The sequence below is a fragment of the Nerophis ophidion genome, linkage group LG01 (genome assembly GCF_033978795.1).
Source record: "Nerophis ophidion isolate RoL-2023_Sa linkage group LG01, RoL_Noph_v1.0, whole genome shotgun sequence".
In the NCBI taxonomy this organism is placed as follows: Eukaryota; Metazoa; Chordata; class Actinopteri; order Syngnathiformes; family Syngnathidae; genus Nerophis; species Nerophis ophidion.
Genome location: NC_084611.1, coordinates 66989591 through 67007780, shown reverse-complemented (window position 1 = coordinate 67007780; position 18190 = coordinate 66989591). Strand labels below are relative to the sequence as shown.

The following is an 18190-nucleotide window of genomic DNA, read 5'->3' as shown; positions in this document are numbered from 1 at the left end:
CAAAGGAGGAGGGAGTTGTTTTCTTCTGTCATATTTACTATTAGGAATGGAACGGTTCCCAAAATCCACGGTTTGGATCAGATTACGGTTTTGTTCATCAGTTGTGGTTCTTGAAAAATATCTCATAGAATAAAACCTAAAAATGTATCCTAAAGCTTTAACCCTTGAAATAGATGCAAAAATCCAGATAGATAGATGGATAGATAGATAGATAGATAGATAGATAGATAGATAGATAGATAGATAGATAGATAGATAGATAGATAGATAGATAGATAGATAGATAGATAGATAGATAGATAGATAGATAGATGGATGGATGGATGGATGGATGGATGGATGGATGGATGGATGGATGGATGGATGGATGGATGGATGGATGGATGGATGGATGGATGGATGGATGGATGGATGGATGGATGGATGGATGGATGGATGGATGGATGGATGGATGGATGGATGGATGGATGGATGGATGGATGGATGGATGGATGGATGGATGGATGGATGGATGGATGGATGGATGGATGGATGGATAGATAGATAGATAGATAGATAGATAGATAGATAGTAGTTCATTGATTCCTTAAGGAGAGTTCCTTGAGGAAAAGTCTTTTGTACAATAAATAATTGGACAATTTTGCTCAGTATTTCAAGTCAAAGTCATGTACGATAATAATGTAATGCATTTTTATTGACATGCTTTAAAGTAAAACACACAAGAATGCATCAGTTATTATATTGGTATTCAAGCTGTATCTATTGGTATATCTTTTTTTTAATTGAACACTTAGGCTTATACTATGCTACTGTATTTTAATGTTGATTAATATTGTGGTCCTCAGAGAGACATATTTTTTCTAAGGTGGTACTTGGCAGAAAAAGTTCAAGAACCACAGAACTGCAGTGTTAGAAACTATATTAGCTGTCGTATTTATCCAGACAACCGTTCCTTATTATCACCATCACAGAATTTCACTTTACATCACTTTCCGTGACTATCCACGTTTAATGGTAGATTACTTTTTTATTGGACTAGCCCTTGATTCTGTCATTCCGTCAACACATTTAGGAAAAAAGAAAAAATATGATCCGGACAAAACAAAGGCTCAAACCGTGTCAGGTTAACTGAATAGTTCAGATTTTTTTCATTAACAGTTCCATCCCTAACTACTATAACATACCATACTCAATCTTATTTGTACATCTCCTAAGCATTAACATTGCGTACCCTCTCTGGTATCTCATCAAGGAACGTGAGATAGCTGGCTAACTCTGTCGTAGTCGTAGGACTAAGCTCCAGTTTAAATTGAGCTTCACCCGCTTCGGCCATCACAGCTTTCAGTTTCCTCTTTGCTTGGTGCATCAGTATCTCGTTGACAACCTGACAACAAAAATCATGCTCATTTTGAAGCACTTTAGAACTGTTAATGGTTGTTTGGGATCTTTCTGTGTGGAGTTTGCATGTTCTCCCCGTGACTGCGTGGGTTCCCTCCGGGTACTTTTGCTTCCTCCCACCGCCAAAAACATGAACCTGGGGATAGGTTGATTGGCAACACTAAATTGGCCCTATGTGTGAATGTGAGTGTGAATGTTGTCTATCTGTTTTGGCCCTGCAATGACATGGTGACTTGTCCAGGGTGTAATCCGTCTTCCGTCCGAATGCAGCGAAGATAGGCTCCAGCGACCCCCCCCCCACGGCCCCGAACGGGACAAGCGGTAGAAAATGGATGGATGGATGATTGTTTATTCTACATATGGGTAGAAAATTACAAAAAGTAAAATTGTGTATGATCCTGACCTTTAAACAGCGGAGGGGAGAAGATATGAGTTTCTCTTTCATCTGAGTTTTGTCCACAAGCAGCAGGCCAAGATGTCTCTTTTCCTGAATAGCAACAGCTTCCTCGTGCTCATTGTTATACAAGTCCAGTGACGTTCGAAAAAACTCCAAATCTGTTCAACAAAGCAGTTGTAGTTGACCCACCAGTTTTAAATGTATGTTTAAAGATGTGTTTTTCATCAAACAAATTGAGTTTAATGTTGACCGAACATTGACGTTGTGGTTACAATGTCGGTCTCACAACATTTGCTTAAGTCAGGGTTCTTACGTTTTTTTCATTAATGATTTTCAATGACTTCTCCAAAACTTTGACTGAATTTCAATGACCAAAACCATTTTTTTACTCCAATCATGTTGATAGGCCACATAAAAATTTTTTTTAGCAAAATGTGCCGATAATTTCCAACATTCATTATGCCTTGTGAGTGCTATGTCAGTAAACCAGCGAGCACTGTGAGCATCATATAAGGTGGCGTACAGTATAATGCTTCGAACCCTGCTTTGAAAAGTTGTGCACTAAAAAACCTGCTTATTGTAGCGATTGACTTTATTTTGTAAAAAAATAAAATAAAAAACAGCACAATTTGTTGTTTTCATTTTTGTTTTGGAGGTTGAAGTGCTCCTGAGTTAACGTTGCTGATCAATTGTAATTTATTATTACATATTGAGTTTTTTAAAAACATTATTTCTTCGTAAAAAATGGTTCGAGTTGGCCCAAAAATGTTTGTAATTTAAATAAGTATTATTTTTTTCTGATTTCAGCCTTTCAGGGAAATGGATGAACTTTGAAAAACAATGTTAGTAAAATTATATTTTGTTGTACGTTGATCTAAATTCCTTTCTTTTTTTTATTTTCTTTAATTGTATTACAGATACAATGTTATGCAGAGTAGTACTGTATACTATTTACTACTGTCGAATAGTATTACTATTTATAGTCGCACCGCAGAGTTTGTGGGTGAGGCGCAAAATGTTATCTATTTTTTAACTTGGGATGTCCCGAGGACCAAATTCGCTCTTGGATTTGCTCTGTGCTGTGCGCTGCTCTAACCAGTCAATAATGTCTGTCCGTCTTGTATGCCAAAATTGGGGCAACAAGCAAACAATACTGGTGCTACTAATTATATGATGGGTCGACTGTGAAGTGAAGTGAAGTGAAGTATAATTATATAGCGCTTTTTCTCTAGTGACTCAAAGTGCTTTACATAGTGAAACCCAATTTCTAAATTACATTTAAACCAGTGTGGGTGGCACTGGGACCAAGCGGGTGAAGTGTCTCGGCCAAGGACACAAAGGCAGTGACTAGGATGGCGGAAGCGGGGATCGAACCTGCAACCCTCAAGTTGCTGGCATGGCCGCTCTACCAACCGAGCTATACAATTAACGCTAGCCCATGTACTTTTTCCTGGCTAACGTTAACGCTAACGTTAGCTAGGAAGCTGACCAGACTCCGCTATGTGCTACTCCATTTCCCGAAGATGTCAGTAAACAGTACTTTTAGGTTGCAGCTGTGACAACATTTCATGATAAAACAATAAAATAAATATGTATAAGATAATACCATGGTCTATTTTTCGTAGAGCATCCAAATCCAAACTTTCATTCTCCTTGTAAGACAACTGAAAGCGCTCAAACATGCGTGAGCAGACTTCGGCAGCTTCAAAAGTAAACTGAAGTGCTTCCTGTTGATGGAAACAAAACACGTGTATTTGGATTGTTACTTTAAACGAGTGTCAACGTGAAGCTCACCTTAATTTTCTGGATGATACTTTGGATGTAGCCATCGTTTACAATGACTGAACCCAAACTGGGAGCATCTCCATAATCACACTGAAGATGAACAGAAATGTTCAATCAACAAAAACACAAGAGACTAATAATACACAGGATTTTACATACCTCTGCATTATCCTGTGTTAAGAGTGCAAAGAATTCTGGATCCGCTGTTAGAGTTTTGACTGACATGACAGTTTTCTGGAATTTGCCAATGATTTCTGCAACAATTTCCTGTTAGAATGAACAAAGTCATCAATTGTTCCGCTTAGGAGTTTTATCATTGGGTATATTAATCAATCGACTGTTTCCAACCTGGAAGTTCTCCTCAGAGGGTTTGTATGACAGCGCATGTGTGTCGAGCACAAGTTCAGTTGTCAACATTGGTTGGCTGTAGGCAGCTTCTGACTCTGCAGTCTATCAAGTCACAGGCGTGACAAGCTTTTTAGGAATACTGATAGACAAGTGAAGTAATTAATGGTACAGAAGCAACTCGCTACCTTACGGTCCACCTTCTCCTCAGTAGGGGCTTCTGGCTCAAGGTGCTGGCCCCAGGTTTCAATGACTTCACGGCTGGGGATCTTAGCTACCTGCACTTGAAAGACAGCCAGCAGCTTCTCCACTGCACTCTCAAACAGCATGTGCAAGGTGTTGACCATCAAATAATCAACAAGTCGGATAAAGCTGGATATGTGTGAGAAGCAGAGGCCATAGACAGGATCATGTGAAACATTTGTGTAGATTCTAAGTCTTAAGGTCGTTGTAATTAGCAAAGTCTGAATGGAGGCAACTGGATTTTTCATATTTGTTACTAAGAAGACAGTCACTCCGGAAATTTCCATTAATCAACATTCAATTAATCCCCTCATATTTCGCACAGCCTTGCAATGTTGTACAAAGGCCAAATCCTCCCCACATAGTTTGGCCAATCAGCGCCATTTTTACTTTAATTTGTCTCTGTGCCACGCTCAAAGGCGCATGTCAACCGTCAGTCTTTCGTCTGTAGACAAAGATAGAACTAAAACATGTAACAATATAAGAACGTTTTAATGATCGTACAACAAACAATGCTCTCTGTCATGTAGCGCAGACCTACTTCTTGTTCTTGTCTGCAGCGCTGAGCCTTCTGGTTAATGTATTATAGAAACATTTACATGTATTTATTCATTTAATATATGTCTAGGGTAAGAAAATTAAAAGCAGATTTTAATTTGCAATGCACACCTAGCCATGAGGCAGCATTTGCAAAACAGAGATGTTGAAGTGCGATGATAATCTTCCATCATCTCTTATTTACCATCAAAATTTACCACTAAAGATCACTCTCAACAGCTCTTAATGCACAGGAGTAAATGAGTTAGAACATAAGTTAAAATTTAAGACGGACAAACACTTTTCTTAAAACAAACATGGAGAATGTCTGCAACTAGTGGACGACAGAGCAGACAGCAGACAATAAAGAATAATTTTGTTTTATTATTGTAATTATTACTATTATTAGTCATAATCAATTAGAATAGTACACTAATTTGACAATGACCCCTGAGTTTGTATCTTTACTGCCATCTAGTGTCTACTTTTAGGTATGTGTGGTAAAAACTAGTAAAACATCAATACAATATTTGTTTTCCAATTTTAAATTATGTTCCTTTTAGGATTAATGTTACACGGAATTTGAAACATTGATGACGAATTCATTAAATCACAAGTTGATTTAAAGTATTAGAAAATAATAATCCTTAAAACATGACAACTTTTGCCGTAGCTATTTGAAAAAGTTGTCGCAAATTCAGGCATTCGAGGCAATCACAAAAAAGCCTTTGAGATCCTGTATGGACTAAAAAGCAACTAACATATCACTACAATTTTGTCTAGACATCTCTCCACCTAACATAGTATTGTTCCAGCAGATAGGCGACCAACCTATTATAATACAAGACGGTCGTTCACCAGCCGCAGACAGCAGCTTATGGTGACCACCCCCAGGGCTCACAGCCTCATGGGGCATAAGTAGGGAAATTCCACATGTAAAACTTTGGATGAAAGGTTGCCTCGATTCAACCTTTGTGGGTAAATGTGAAACATTTATGGTATTCTCAGAGCATTCAATCGATCGAAACTGGACTGTTTAGTCAGTTTTAGAATATGTTTGTTTGGCTTCTCACCCAAGCAGTCTTTATCAGTTCATGCTCATAGACTTTGGCTTTTCAGATCAAGTCTGTTCAGATTGGGCAGATCCAATCTCTTCAGAAACTCCATACTAAATCTGACAGAGCTCTGTGAGCTCTAGTCTGACCAATCCACGTCTATGAGAATGAACTGATGAAGGTGCTCAGAAAAGAAGCCAAACTTCTTCTAAGACTAACTAAACAGTCCAGATGCCATCAATTGAATGCCCTGAGATCACAATGACCTGGATGTGTGACAATGTCCATAGGTATTCAGTGGTAACACCGGAGCAAATCCAGACAAGAACCTACCAGATGAGACGCTTACAGAAGAATCCTTTGCTGATTCCCAACAGAACTTGGATTTCACTCAGTTTGTCGCCATCTGTGACAGACAAACAGCTTAAAGGACACTCAATACATTTACATTCAAACATGTTTGGACTATGAAAATGTGCCCACACTCTGACAGGTAATTACTGCAGGCACACATTGTCACTTCCTTCACCAGATCCTGAAATGTCTGCAGGTCACTCAGTGCCTAACAAAAGTAAAAAATTAAGATGACGCGAAGGTGAAGTAAAACATGTCAATATCTCCGCCTCTACTAAAATACCTCTTGCAATTGTGCGACCTGAGCATCCTGGAACTCCTGGAGAGTGTAAGTGTGTTTCTTCTCAATGCGACACAAGTTAGTTGTTCTGATGTGGTAACACATCTTCCTGACGTCTGTCAGTGCAAAGCTAAGAGACTGTATGAACACACACATAAGTTGATTATTGGATATAAAACAACCATCAAACCTGACATCTCTACATAAGACCTTTTTCCATATGGGTTGTCCTAAAATCTATATTCATTATAATATTTTGCAGCCTCTAGCAACAATGATATACATTACGAAATATTGTTTGGTATATAAATTATAATATAATTTGAAATAGACTACAAGGAAGGGAACCTAATTTGGCTGCTGACATATGCAGTAATATATTGCGTAATTTCCAGTTGTATAATTTTTTTCTAAACTATTGTTGTACTTGTTCATTTTCTGTTAATATCTGGTTATTTTGTTATACTATGGTTTTATCTGCATTACTATTAACATATAACAAACACACATTCTTCTGTTGTTTGGACACTTTAGATTAGTTTTGGGCAAGACGACAAATTTAGGTATCGCTCAAATACCACATAATTAAAATGTGCAGTATTCATCACAACAATGCTAATACTTAATGTTTTTAAAGCTCATTGAATGATTGTCATTTTCTTCAAAATTATAATTAGACAATAACTGCGGATGGCTGGGTGAAAAGGAAAAAAATACATACAACATTTTAGCAAAAAAATACTATTGGCTCTGATTTAAATCCTTAGGTTTTTGCATTTAAAGGGCTTTGTCCAAGAACTTTTGTAAGCAATTGCAAAAAATATCAAAATGACCTTGTGATTGCAAAAATATCGATCTAATCACCGTACTATAAACCATATACCGGTATTATACCAGGTATTATTATTATAGATCAGGGGTCACCAACGTGGTGCCCGCGGGCACCAGGTAGCCCGTAAGGACCAGATGAGTAGCCCGCTGGCCTGTTCTAAAAATAGGTCAAATAGCAGCACTCACCAGTGAGCTGCCTCTATTTTTTAAATGTTATTTATTTACTAGCAAGCTGGTCTCGCTTTGCTCGACATTTTTAATTCTAAGTGAGACAAAACTTTGCTTCTTATAACTTTTAGAAAGACAATTTTAGAGAAAAAATACAACATTAAAAATGATTTTAGGATTTTTAAACACATATACCTTTTCACCTTTTAAATTCCTTCCTCTTCTTTCCTGACAATTGAAATTAATGTTCAAGTACATTTCTTTTTTTTATTGTAAAGAATAATAAATACATTTTAATTTAATTCTTCATTTTAGCTTCTGTTTTTTCGACAAACAATATATGTGAAATATTTCTTCAAACTTATTATGATTAAAATTTAAAAAAATAGTCTAGCAAATCTAGACAATCTGTAGATCCATCCATCCATCCATCCATAAATCTTCTTCCGCTTATCTGAGGTCGGGTCACGGGGGCAGCAGCCTAAGCAGGGAAGCCCAGACTGCCCTCTTCACAGCCACTTCATCTAACTTTTCCCGGGGGATTCCGAGGCGATCCCAGGCCACCCGGGAGACGTAGTCTTCCCAACGTGTCCTGGGTCTTCCCCATGGCCTCCTACCTGGGGAGGTGTTTTGGGCACGTCCAACCGGTAGGAGGCCACAATCTGTAAAATCAAATTTAAATCTTATTTCAAAGTCTTTTGAATTTCTTTTAAAATTTTTGATCTGGAAAATCTAGAAGAAATAATGATTTGTCTTAGTTAGAAATATAGCTTGGTCCAATTTGTTATATATATTCTAACAAAGTGCAGATTGGATTTTAACCTATTTAAAACATGTCATCAAAAATATATATTTATTGTGAGAAATCATTAAGATGATCAGTGTTTCCACAAAGATAAATATCATTAATTATTAATAACAGAGTTAAAGTTAAATTGAGCAAATTTTTGGCAATTTATTTAAGTGTGTATCAACTGGTAGCCCTTCGTATTAATCAGTACCCAAGAAGTAGCTCTTAGTTTCAAAAAGGTTGGTGACCCCTGCTATAGATTATGTATCGAGCCACTCAGTTCTGTTTACATTCAAAAGCTCTAGCTTAGTTGTTAGCATGGCTTCTTGTGTCCTCTTAGTGTGTAGTGAAGCATGTATAGCTATTCCTTGTCCTTAAGTGATACTTGTATTTGTAAGAAACTTACTTTTCCCGACATAGTGGCAAGGATTAATGACTTAAAACAACCTTTGTTTTGTATAGGGAGAGATTAGCCCGGCTTGCGAGTGATCAGGCAACTTGTCCTGCGAATTTGTGGGACACAGCTAGACTATGTTGTCAACGTGCATTATCACAAAAATAGTATCAAAATCTCAATAATCAGCCAAATTTGTATCATTAATATCATATATCGTCTATATTGCGCAACCCTACTCCACATCATATAATACAATCAGTGCCATTTGCATACCCATGAAATAAAATGTATAACGGCAGGATCAAAATGTTTCCTGGGGACGCAAATGGCAAATATTACTGTTCATACAATACAGTAGGGATGGCTATTGAATTCAGTACTTTTATAGGTGCAGACTAAATTACACCAGGTACCAATTAAAGTCAAATCTAACGGTACCATATTTTGATACCTCTTTTGCATGCAACGTCATGTCCAGTTGGAAACACGCCACCAATTTAAAACACATTCTCCTGTTTGCGATTCAGTGTTTTTTTACGCACGTCTCTCATTCATATTCTCCCATTGAGCCTGCAGAAAAGTGTTTAAATCGTAAATGAAGGTGGGCTCATTACTAATGAGGCCAACGTTGCCATTTTTTTGGGTTGTGCTAATAATATACAACATAAAGTTTTACAGAGGGGCATGTCATTGAAATCCATGAAAAAAGATGACATTTTGAATTTGAAAAGGTTGTATCAATCCAGACAGTTTGTCATGTGTACATGTGTTGTCATGGAGACGGAGTGTGTGTATGCACGCTACAAGAGCATCTTCCTTCAGCTGGATGTGAATAATAATCTGTAGATGAAACTTTAGTTGCTTGTACTTATCACTACCCTGATTTTATTTGTGATGTTAAAGAGTTTTGTTCAGAACAAATGTTTGTGAAGCTGCGTTGCGTCAGAGAGGTTTAGTTGACAGCTGTTTGTATGCGTACGCTTGCGCAGGTTAGCGTCACATTTTGAATTTGCCGTAACCATCAAGAATCAGTCACATAATTCAATGATCGTGGTCTAGATGCATTGACCGTCCACTTGTACCAGGATGTCTATTGACGGAGCTGATATAAGTGTGGTCACCTTCTGCTATGGTCGCACATTCACAAGACAACAATGAGCATTTTGATTTTTGATAGTTAAAACAGAGTTGTATCATTTCTGGTGTAAACTGCATCCACACTTACAATATGTTTTACCTTCTAGGGACGCTGGACTTATTCCAGACTCAGAAGCGTGTAAGAGACAAATTACTTAAGTCAGTGGAAGAATTAGCAAAAGGCCAGATTTAACAAGGAACGGCCATATTTAAGGGTTTATCCACCCAATTTGGATTAAGGTGCCCAATGACTCAAGTCGAGGGAAAAGAGGGTTACATATACAACCCACTGATTAGCATTAGCAATTTTAAATGGCAATTTGAACACCTCCAAATTTGGTAATCAAAACTACAACTAATATGCACGTTACAATCAAACAACGGGTGCGTGATAAGTACAATACTTACAGTACAAACACATTTTTGTACTCAAAAAGAAGAAAAGACTGGTAAATTCAATTCAATGGCAAAGACTATTTCCTGACTACGACAACACATCTTGGACAAATTCAAAATGAATGCATTCTTGCAAATGATACTTAGAATTTTGAGAAAACAAAATGTAACAAATGGACATCATAGTATCCTTGTTAAATTACACATAAAAATGATATGTTCAATTTTAGAATTAGTACCTAAAACTTTTACTGTATAGGTTAAAATGTGAAAAGTACTATCCCCGGTGTATAAAGACACATACATACCTGTAGAGACACATAAATTTACTTACCGGGTTAATCATGAACAAGTTCTCCTTGAGAGCTACCTGAGCCATGTGAATCTTCTTGAAACAAACTTTTTTATGCCAAATATAAAAAGGTTTGAATATTTTGAAGCGGGCAAAAAATGGGATTAGAACCAGTTTGCGGTGGAGTTGATACTCCTCTTCGAAGCGCTCCAGGCTTACAAAGTCATAGTTTTCCCGGCACGTGGACAAGACACCATCTGTGCTGACCATGGTGTAGTCATCCTTGCTATGCTCGAAGATTCGGACTTCTGAGGGAGTTTCCAGGTTTGCATCTTTCTTTAGAGAAAATGGTCTTTTAGCTGGACATGATGTTGATGCTCCGTTTAGGGACAAGGGATCTAACTAAAGAGGGAAGGTACAAAAAAAATGTTTTTGAAGGAAGGCAACTTATTTTAATTTTCATCATGCAGTAAATAGTAAGTAATGTAAATAATGCAACAAATCACACACAAAAAAAAAGTAATTTAGTAAAGAGTAAGTGTAATGTGATGTAGTATTTAACGTCTGCTTGCAATGTCACTCACCTTGCTGCTGGATTGCAGTGGTGGCAGTTTAACAGCAGAAGGCACACTACGCCTCTGTGATTGATCTTTTTCTTGGCGTAGAGGCGCCTGGGAATGCCAACCTGGAAAATACTTGTTTTCCTGGGATTTGACATGCTCGTCAATCGGCAATTTCCTTTTCACTCGTCTTTTCAGCAAAGGCTAAATCACAGCAAGAAAAAGCGTTCGCAAACTCTGTAAGTACATTGCAAGTACTGTACACTGCAAATATATTACAAATATACAGCACAAACACTGCAAGTACACTTTAGATAATGGCTGCAGCTATTGATTGTTTTGGTGATTGAATAATTTCAATTACTTAGTTCGATTAAAGGGGCTGTTTGTAACTTGTTCACAGTAAAATGTTTCAAAGCAAAAAATATAACAGGAATACCATCAGCTAGCTTTTGTTACCATTAGTCGTTTAACAGAACACATTTGTGTTAAAACGGTCTATATTTTTCACAAGTACTAAGTTTGTCGGGTAAAAATTTTTACCGGCCTGAATAAAATGATTAGTTTTTCCAGCAGTCACTCACCTGGTTTTGTCAACAAGTACGGTCAGAGGTGTGCACATAAAAAAAAAGCTGTCCGAGAGAAGCAACAAACAATTTGTAGTCATGCTGTTGTTATAATAGAATATCTATTCAATGACAGATAATACTAACAATCCCAGTCGCTATTATTAGCTAACAACACCCAAAGCTAATGTGGTCCGTAAAAGTTGCAGGGCAAATGCTGTCCAAAATAATCTCTCTCATTTTCAGAAACTCAAATTGAGAAACTTGCGACTTGTTAATGAGAAAAAACAGACATGTCTACTGGACCCACTTCCTGGAAAACTCATTGAGGAGCTTTTTGAAATATTATGACCATCAGTGCGAGATCTGACTAAGATCTGATTAGATTATCTCTGACTTAGTCTTAGACTAGAACAGACAAGTCTAAGTATTTGATCATAAACTGATGAAGCCTACTTTGATGAGATGCAAAATGTCTAAGACAAACTTAACAGTCCAGTTGCGATCGATTGAATGTCCTAAAACCTGAATCAATGAGAACATCCATGGATAGATTAATTTATCACTCTCAGGATCAGAATCAGAAATACTTCATTAATCCCCGAGGGGAAATTACAATTTTTCGGTACAGGAACAGTACTCTTCCGGTACTGTTCCTCTAGCATCCTTAACAGCGGTTAAAATACCTAACCTCGATCTTGACCACCCTCTTAACTACCGGCCGGTGTCACACCTCCTGTTTATTTAAAAACATATCAAAAAAATGGTGCACTCTAACAAAATTTTTGAGTCAGGTTTCAGGGCAAAGCACACCACTGAGACGAATCCTTCAGAAGTGACCTGAATATAACGTATAACTAACTATGGATGTCGATGCGTCACTTGTGTTCCTACTTCTTGATCTCAGAACTGCCTTCCATCCCAACATTATTTTAGGTGGCATCAAATCATGTATTCATGGGTAAGACTTTGCATTTTCCTTGTTTATCTCCTATCTCAGTGAAAGGAAGCACAGTGTATTTCATAACAATGTGACCTCTGAGTATGTTAAGGTCAACTGCAGAGTTCCACAAGATTTGGTTCTTGGCTTTTAACTCTTCAGTATCTATATGCTGCAGTGGCGGGCCGTGCTTTTCCCATCCAGGCCTTCATTGATGTCCGACTTCAATGATTACCTCTAAAAATACCATAATTTTTGTTACAACATGACCATTGCTGGTGAAATACTATACAGGAACATTTTTACGCCCTAATGGGTATTAAACCACCTCAACTGTGTGCAAAATGGGTTATTTTCTGGTCCATTTAAAAATCAATTAAAACGCATCAGCAATTAAAACATATCTTATGTGGCACTGTCAAAATTAAAATGGAAAAAAACCTTAAAAGTGAAAAAATAAAATATTTGAACTCCAAATTTTCGCCGCCGTATAAGACAGCGGTACCCCGCAAGTCGAATTATTCGAGTGGAAATGGCAGATATGTTTCTCTTTCCTTGCCAGTACAGCTGAGCTAGCTTCTGAGGTTGGTCAACATCATCTCACAAGATGTAGTTTCTCTTTAAATATCCTTCTTGAAAATGGCCTTGCAAATATATATCTGCCACGTAACTATCATTTGGTTCTCTTTCTCTGCTATCCCGGTCTGGCTACGGCGCAACACTTCCTGTTTCCTGCTAAATTGAAACTTGTGAATGGATACTCACTTTGGAATGTCAAGTGAGTATCCAATCACAGTCTTGTTAATATCAGACTACTTAGATAGGGTACTGTCAACAATTTGTGATCTGATTGGCTATCGCAACCGTCTATCAACTCTATGTGTTCATCCGATAACGGTCCCAGTGAGTATCCAATCACAGGACGCATAAATGTCATGTTCAACGTGAGGCAAGCTAGAACGCATTACTGACAACAACTCGTGATCTGATTGGCTATCGCAACTGCCTAACAACTGTATGTCCCCGTTCACTTACAGTGCACAGAGGCACTGTAAGTGGGGCTGTATAGCTTGGTTGGTAGAGCGGCCATGCCAGCAACTTGAGGGTTGCAGGTTCGATCCCTGCTTCCGCCATCCTAGTCACTGCCGTTGTGTCCTTGGGTAAGACACTTTACCCACTTGCTCCCAGTGCCACCCACACTGGTTTAAATGTAAAAATTAGATATTGGGTTTCACTATGTAAAGCGCTTTGAGTAACTAGAGAAAAAGAACTATATAAATATAACTCACTTCACTTATCTTCACAGACGCCCGCATTGTTGATTCTGAAGGCCTCGGGCAAATTTGGTACAGCATGGCAACATAAGCTAGCTGAATTCTGATTGGATACAAACTAAAACTAAAAACACCAGCACTCGAATGAGCATAATATGACATGAAGAGAATATGAATACTTTTAGATATTTAGGGAATGTAAATTAAAAAATAATTTTATCTTTAGTTACGATCATGATTTCTGATTATGTTAGGCCAGCAGAGAAGGCCTTACTGGCCCTGACGGCACACCACAGATATGCTGTCACTTGGCGATGTCATACGCAAATATGATCTTAGCTTCACTGTTATGCTGATGACAGCCAACTTTACACGACCCTAAAGCTGACCAACATGCCAGATTGAGGTCATCTGGAGGCGTGTCTTAATGAAATTAAACAATGGATGTCCTCCAACTTTTTGCATCTTAACTCCACGAAAATGAAGATGTTGATTATTGATCCCGCTGGCTAGACACAGACTCTTGTTTATGGATACCACTTTGAAAATGATCAATTTTCCACAGCGACTGTGCAAAAAATCTTCTTTTGAGTTTTTACTTTCCCGGATTTTAGTTTGTGAAGCCCTTTGAGGCACTTGTCATGAAGGGGTACAGCAGTGGTTCTCAAATGGGGGCACGCGTACCCCTGGGGGTACTTGAAGGTATGCCAAGCGGTACGTGAGATTTTTAAAAGATATTTTAAAATTAGCAACAATTCAAAAATCCTTTTTACATATATTTATTAAAAAATAGCAACAATTCAAAAATCCTTTATAAAAATATTTATTGAATAATGCTTCAACAAAAGATGAATGTATAATTTCATAAACTGTGAAAAGAAATGCAACAATGCAATATTCAGTGTTGACAGCTAGATTTTTTGTGGACATGTTCCATAAATATTGATGTTAAAGATGTATTTATTTTTTTTGTGAAAAAATGTTCAGAATTAAGTTCATGAATCCAGATGGATCTCTATTACAATCCCCAAAGAGGGCACTTTAAGTTGATGATTACTTACATGTGTAGAAATCTTTACTTGTTTATTTTTCAACAAGTTTTTAATTATTTTTATAACTTTTTTTCCAAATAGATCAAGATAGACCACCACAAATGAGCAATATTTTGCACTGTTATACAATTTAATAAATCAGAAACTAATGACATAGTGCTTTATTTTACTTATTTATCGCTTTTTTTCAACCAAAAATGCTTTGCTCTGATTAGGGGGTACTTGATTTAAAAACATTTTCACAAGGGGTACATCACTGAAAAAAGGTTGAGAACCACTGGGGCTACAGTATATAAGTTAACTTTGATTGATTAACTAAACTACCATTACCATGTGATTCTGTGACAGTACACTGTTTTTTCGGCTCTAGCTATGAAAATACTTAATTCATGTATATTAATTTTGACTGTGTGAAAATAAATTTATCACAGTCAAGTCCAGAGATAACTAGAGGCAATAAAAGGAGGATTACTGTACATTGTAAGTACTGTCCGTACACTAAAACGTGTCCTTTTTTAACGTACCTGAGTGTCTTTACAATGCAGGGGAGGAAATATTGTGGAACTTTGCGCTCTGACCTCTGAAACAAGATGCAAGATAAATTGAAACAATACAGTAGAAGTGTCACACACTGAACAAACAATTGAGTCATGCTGCCTGCAATCAACACAAATATTATAACCAATCAAAAGTTTTCGGCTATATTGGTTTTGAGGAAAATTGAGACAGTTTATTTTTTTCATAGTTTTGAGAGTAATGATTTCAATCTGGGATGCGTTTTTTTCTTTTCTCTTTAAAATGCGTTGCGGGCCAAAAAACCCACCTTTTTGATTTGGCTTTTACCTGATATTATTTATTATATTGATGTATTTTACTTTTTATCTGATTAGTTATGCAAGATTGCATTTATTGATATCTATTTATTTATTGTATATTATTTTTTTCTATTAATCTTTATATATCTTACTTTATTTACTTTATTCTTTATCCCTACTTATGGTTCTTACTATTCTAAAAGTTGTAATATTTTAATTTTCCTGTGATGAGGTGGCGACTTGTCCAGGGTGTACACCACCTTCCGCCCGATTGTAGCTGAGATAGGCGCCAGCGGCGCCCACGACCCCAAAAGGGAATAAGCGGTAGAAAATGGATGGATGGATTTTTATTTTCCACATTCCTCAGATGAGCCACCTGCGTCGGGGATTATCGGCCATCCTGATGGCCATGGTCTGATGACATCCTGGTGCAGATGGCTCCCGTGAAAGTGTTTACTCACATGTCTCCTCTGTACTCAGCCATGCAATCAGTTGTCCATAGAGTTGCATATATGTGTGAATGTTGTATGTGTGTGTTTGTGTTTGGTATCTGTTTCCATGCATACGTATGTGATAATGGGGGATCTGGGTCACAGGGGTATTGTTTTTAACTTAATTTGTAAAGCACTTTGCGTTGCATTTCGTATGAAAATCGCTTTATAGATAACGTTTGAATGTGAGTGTGAATGTTGTCTGTCTATCTGTGTTGGCCCTGCGATGAGATGGCGACTTGTCCAGGGTGTACCCCACCTTACGCCCGATTGTAGCTGAGATAGGCACCCGCGCCCCCCGCAACCCCAAAAGGGAATAAGCGGTAGAAAATGGATGGATGGATGGATGATTGATTGAATAAAAATCAATCTGTGGGCTTCAAATGGCCCCGAGGCCGCACTTTAGACACGGCTGATCTCGTGGTTTATTGTCCATGTGCAACTCTAGATTGTGACATCATAGTCAGACACAACTATAAAGCTCAATACTTGTGCTGCCAGATGTTTAACTAACCATATTAGTCAGTACATGCATACAAACTGTACAATTACTTTTCTAAAGTAGACCTATCATTACTTTTATAGCAACGTTCCTTGAGAAAATATAACAAAAATGATTGACTGTCAGCCCCCTGATTTTCCACAGGCAACTTACATATTTTCCCTGTATTTTAACTTTTATGAAAATATTATTCTCCGGTACTGTTGAAACAGGGTCGCTTCCAGTCCAAACCTTTTACTTGAATTTATTTGGTCATGAGGAAAATGCCCCCCGTTTTCCATGAAATATACCTCACTGTTAAATGCAAATGCCGACAGGTATAGTTTGGCAAGACACTGTACATGTTATACAAAAAAAATCTACATTTAGAAAGATAAATATTGGATCAGTTGTTAATGTATTAATTTTCAAATATATATAATATTGTGCAGTGGATAAATATACTGTGATACACTGCATGTCCCCAGGACTACTTCTAGATGTCTTAGTTTTGTACCTCAAAAATTTGTATTTTTTTATTTATTGTTTTCATCCAATAGTAAAGTTTTGAGTATTTTAACATTTTTAACAATATTTGTATGTGCAATTATTCACGGTGTGTGTGCTGTTTCTTTTTGTGTAATCCGTTTACAATTGCTACAAGATCACAGGTCTATTTGCTGTTCTGTGTGTCTTGAATTAATCAATAAAGTTATTTAATTGAAATAGCATGATAGAAATGCTTAAAGGCCTACTGAAACCCACTACTACCGACCACGCAGTCTGATAGTTTATAAATCAATGATGAAATCTTAACATTGCAACACATGCCAATACAGCTTTTTTAGTTTACTAAATTGCAATTTTAGATTTCGCGCGAAGTGTCCTGTTGAAAACGTTGGGGTTGTAGCGGACATTTTTTTCAGAGCCCGATCCAAGCTATAAGTAGTCTGCTTTAATCGCATAATTACACAGTATTCTGGACATCTATGTTGCTCAATCTTTTGCAATTTGTTCAATTAATAATGGAGAGGTCAAAGTAGAAAGATGTAGGTGGGAAGCGGTGTATTGCGGCAGCCTTTAGCCACACAAACACAGCCGGTGTTTCCTTGTTTACATTCCCGAAGGTGAAGCTTTACTATGGAACAAAGCGGTCAAGTGAACATGGTTCCCGAACACATGTCAACCAGCAGGTTCCGGTGAGAAAATTGTGCTAAGAAGTCGGCTCTTACCGTAGACATGAGCGGAGCTTGCGTCCTCCTGCAGCTGCGGACTCTCTTACCTCCTCCCACCGGAGACACCACACCGGTGGCCACACCCCTCCGACTTTCAGGTACCATATAATCTCACTAAAACGCTAGTAAAACAATAAGCAGATAAGGGATTTTCCAGAATGATCCTAGTAAATGTGTGCAATAATATCTGAATCCCTCCCACTGTCCTGTCTTTTTTTTTCTAGTCTTTCACTTTCACTATCCTCATCCATAAATCTTTCATCCTAGCTCAAATTAATGGGGAAATTGTCGCTTTCTCGGTCCGAATCGCTCTAGTTGCTGGTGGCCATGATTGTAAACAATGTGAGGATGTGAGGAGCTCCACAACCCGT

General features: G+C 37.6%; 1 protein-coding gene across 1 annotated transcript in view; it reads right to left on the bottom strand.

Annotated features, from left to right (window-relative positions):
• dnah6 (dynein, axonemal, heavy chain 6) overlaps positions 1-18190 on the bottom strand; it is a 159677-nt gene that overhangs the window by 140090 nt on the left and 1397 nt on the right. The window contains exons 3-15 of the mRNA XM_061909242.1: positions 15322-15377; positions 10990-11169; positions 10448-10807; positions 6398-6532; positions 6244-6322; positions 6094-6166; positions 4114-4297; positions 3929-4030; positions 3740-3847; positions 3590-3670; positions 3402-3522; positions 1802-1953; positions 1232-1384 (exon numbers count right to left, since the gene is read on the bottom strand). Coding sequence (XP_061765226.1) covers positions 1232-1384; positions 1802-1953; positions 3402-3522; positions 3590-3670; positions 3740-3847; positions 3929-4030; positions 4114-4297; positions 6094-6166; positions 6244-6322; positions 6398-6532; positions 10448-10807; positions 10990-11169; positions 15322-15377 — 1784 coding nt within the window. The remainder of the gene's footprint in view (positions 1-1231; positions 1385-1801; positions 1954-3401; positions 3523-3589; positions 3671-3739; positions 3848-3928; positions 4031-4113; positions 4298-6093; positions 6167-6243; positions 6323-6397; positions 6533-10447; positions 10808-10989; positions 11170-15321; positions 15378-18190) is intronic.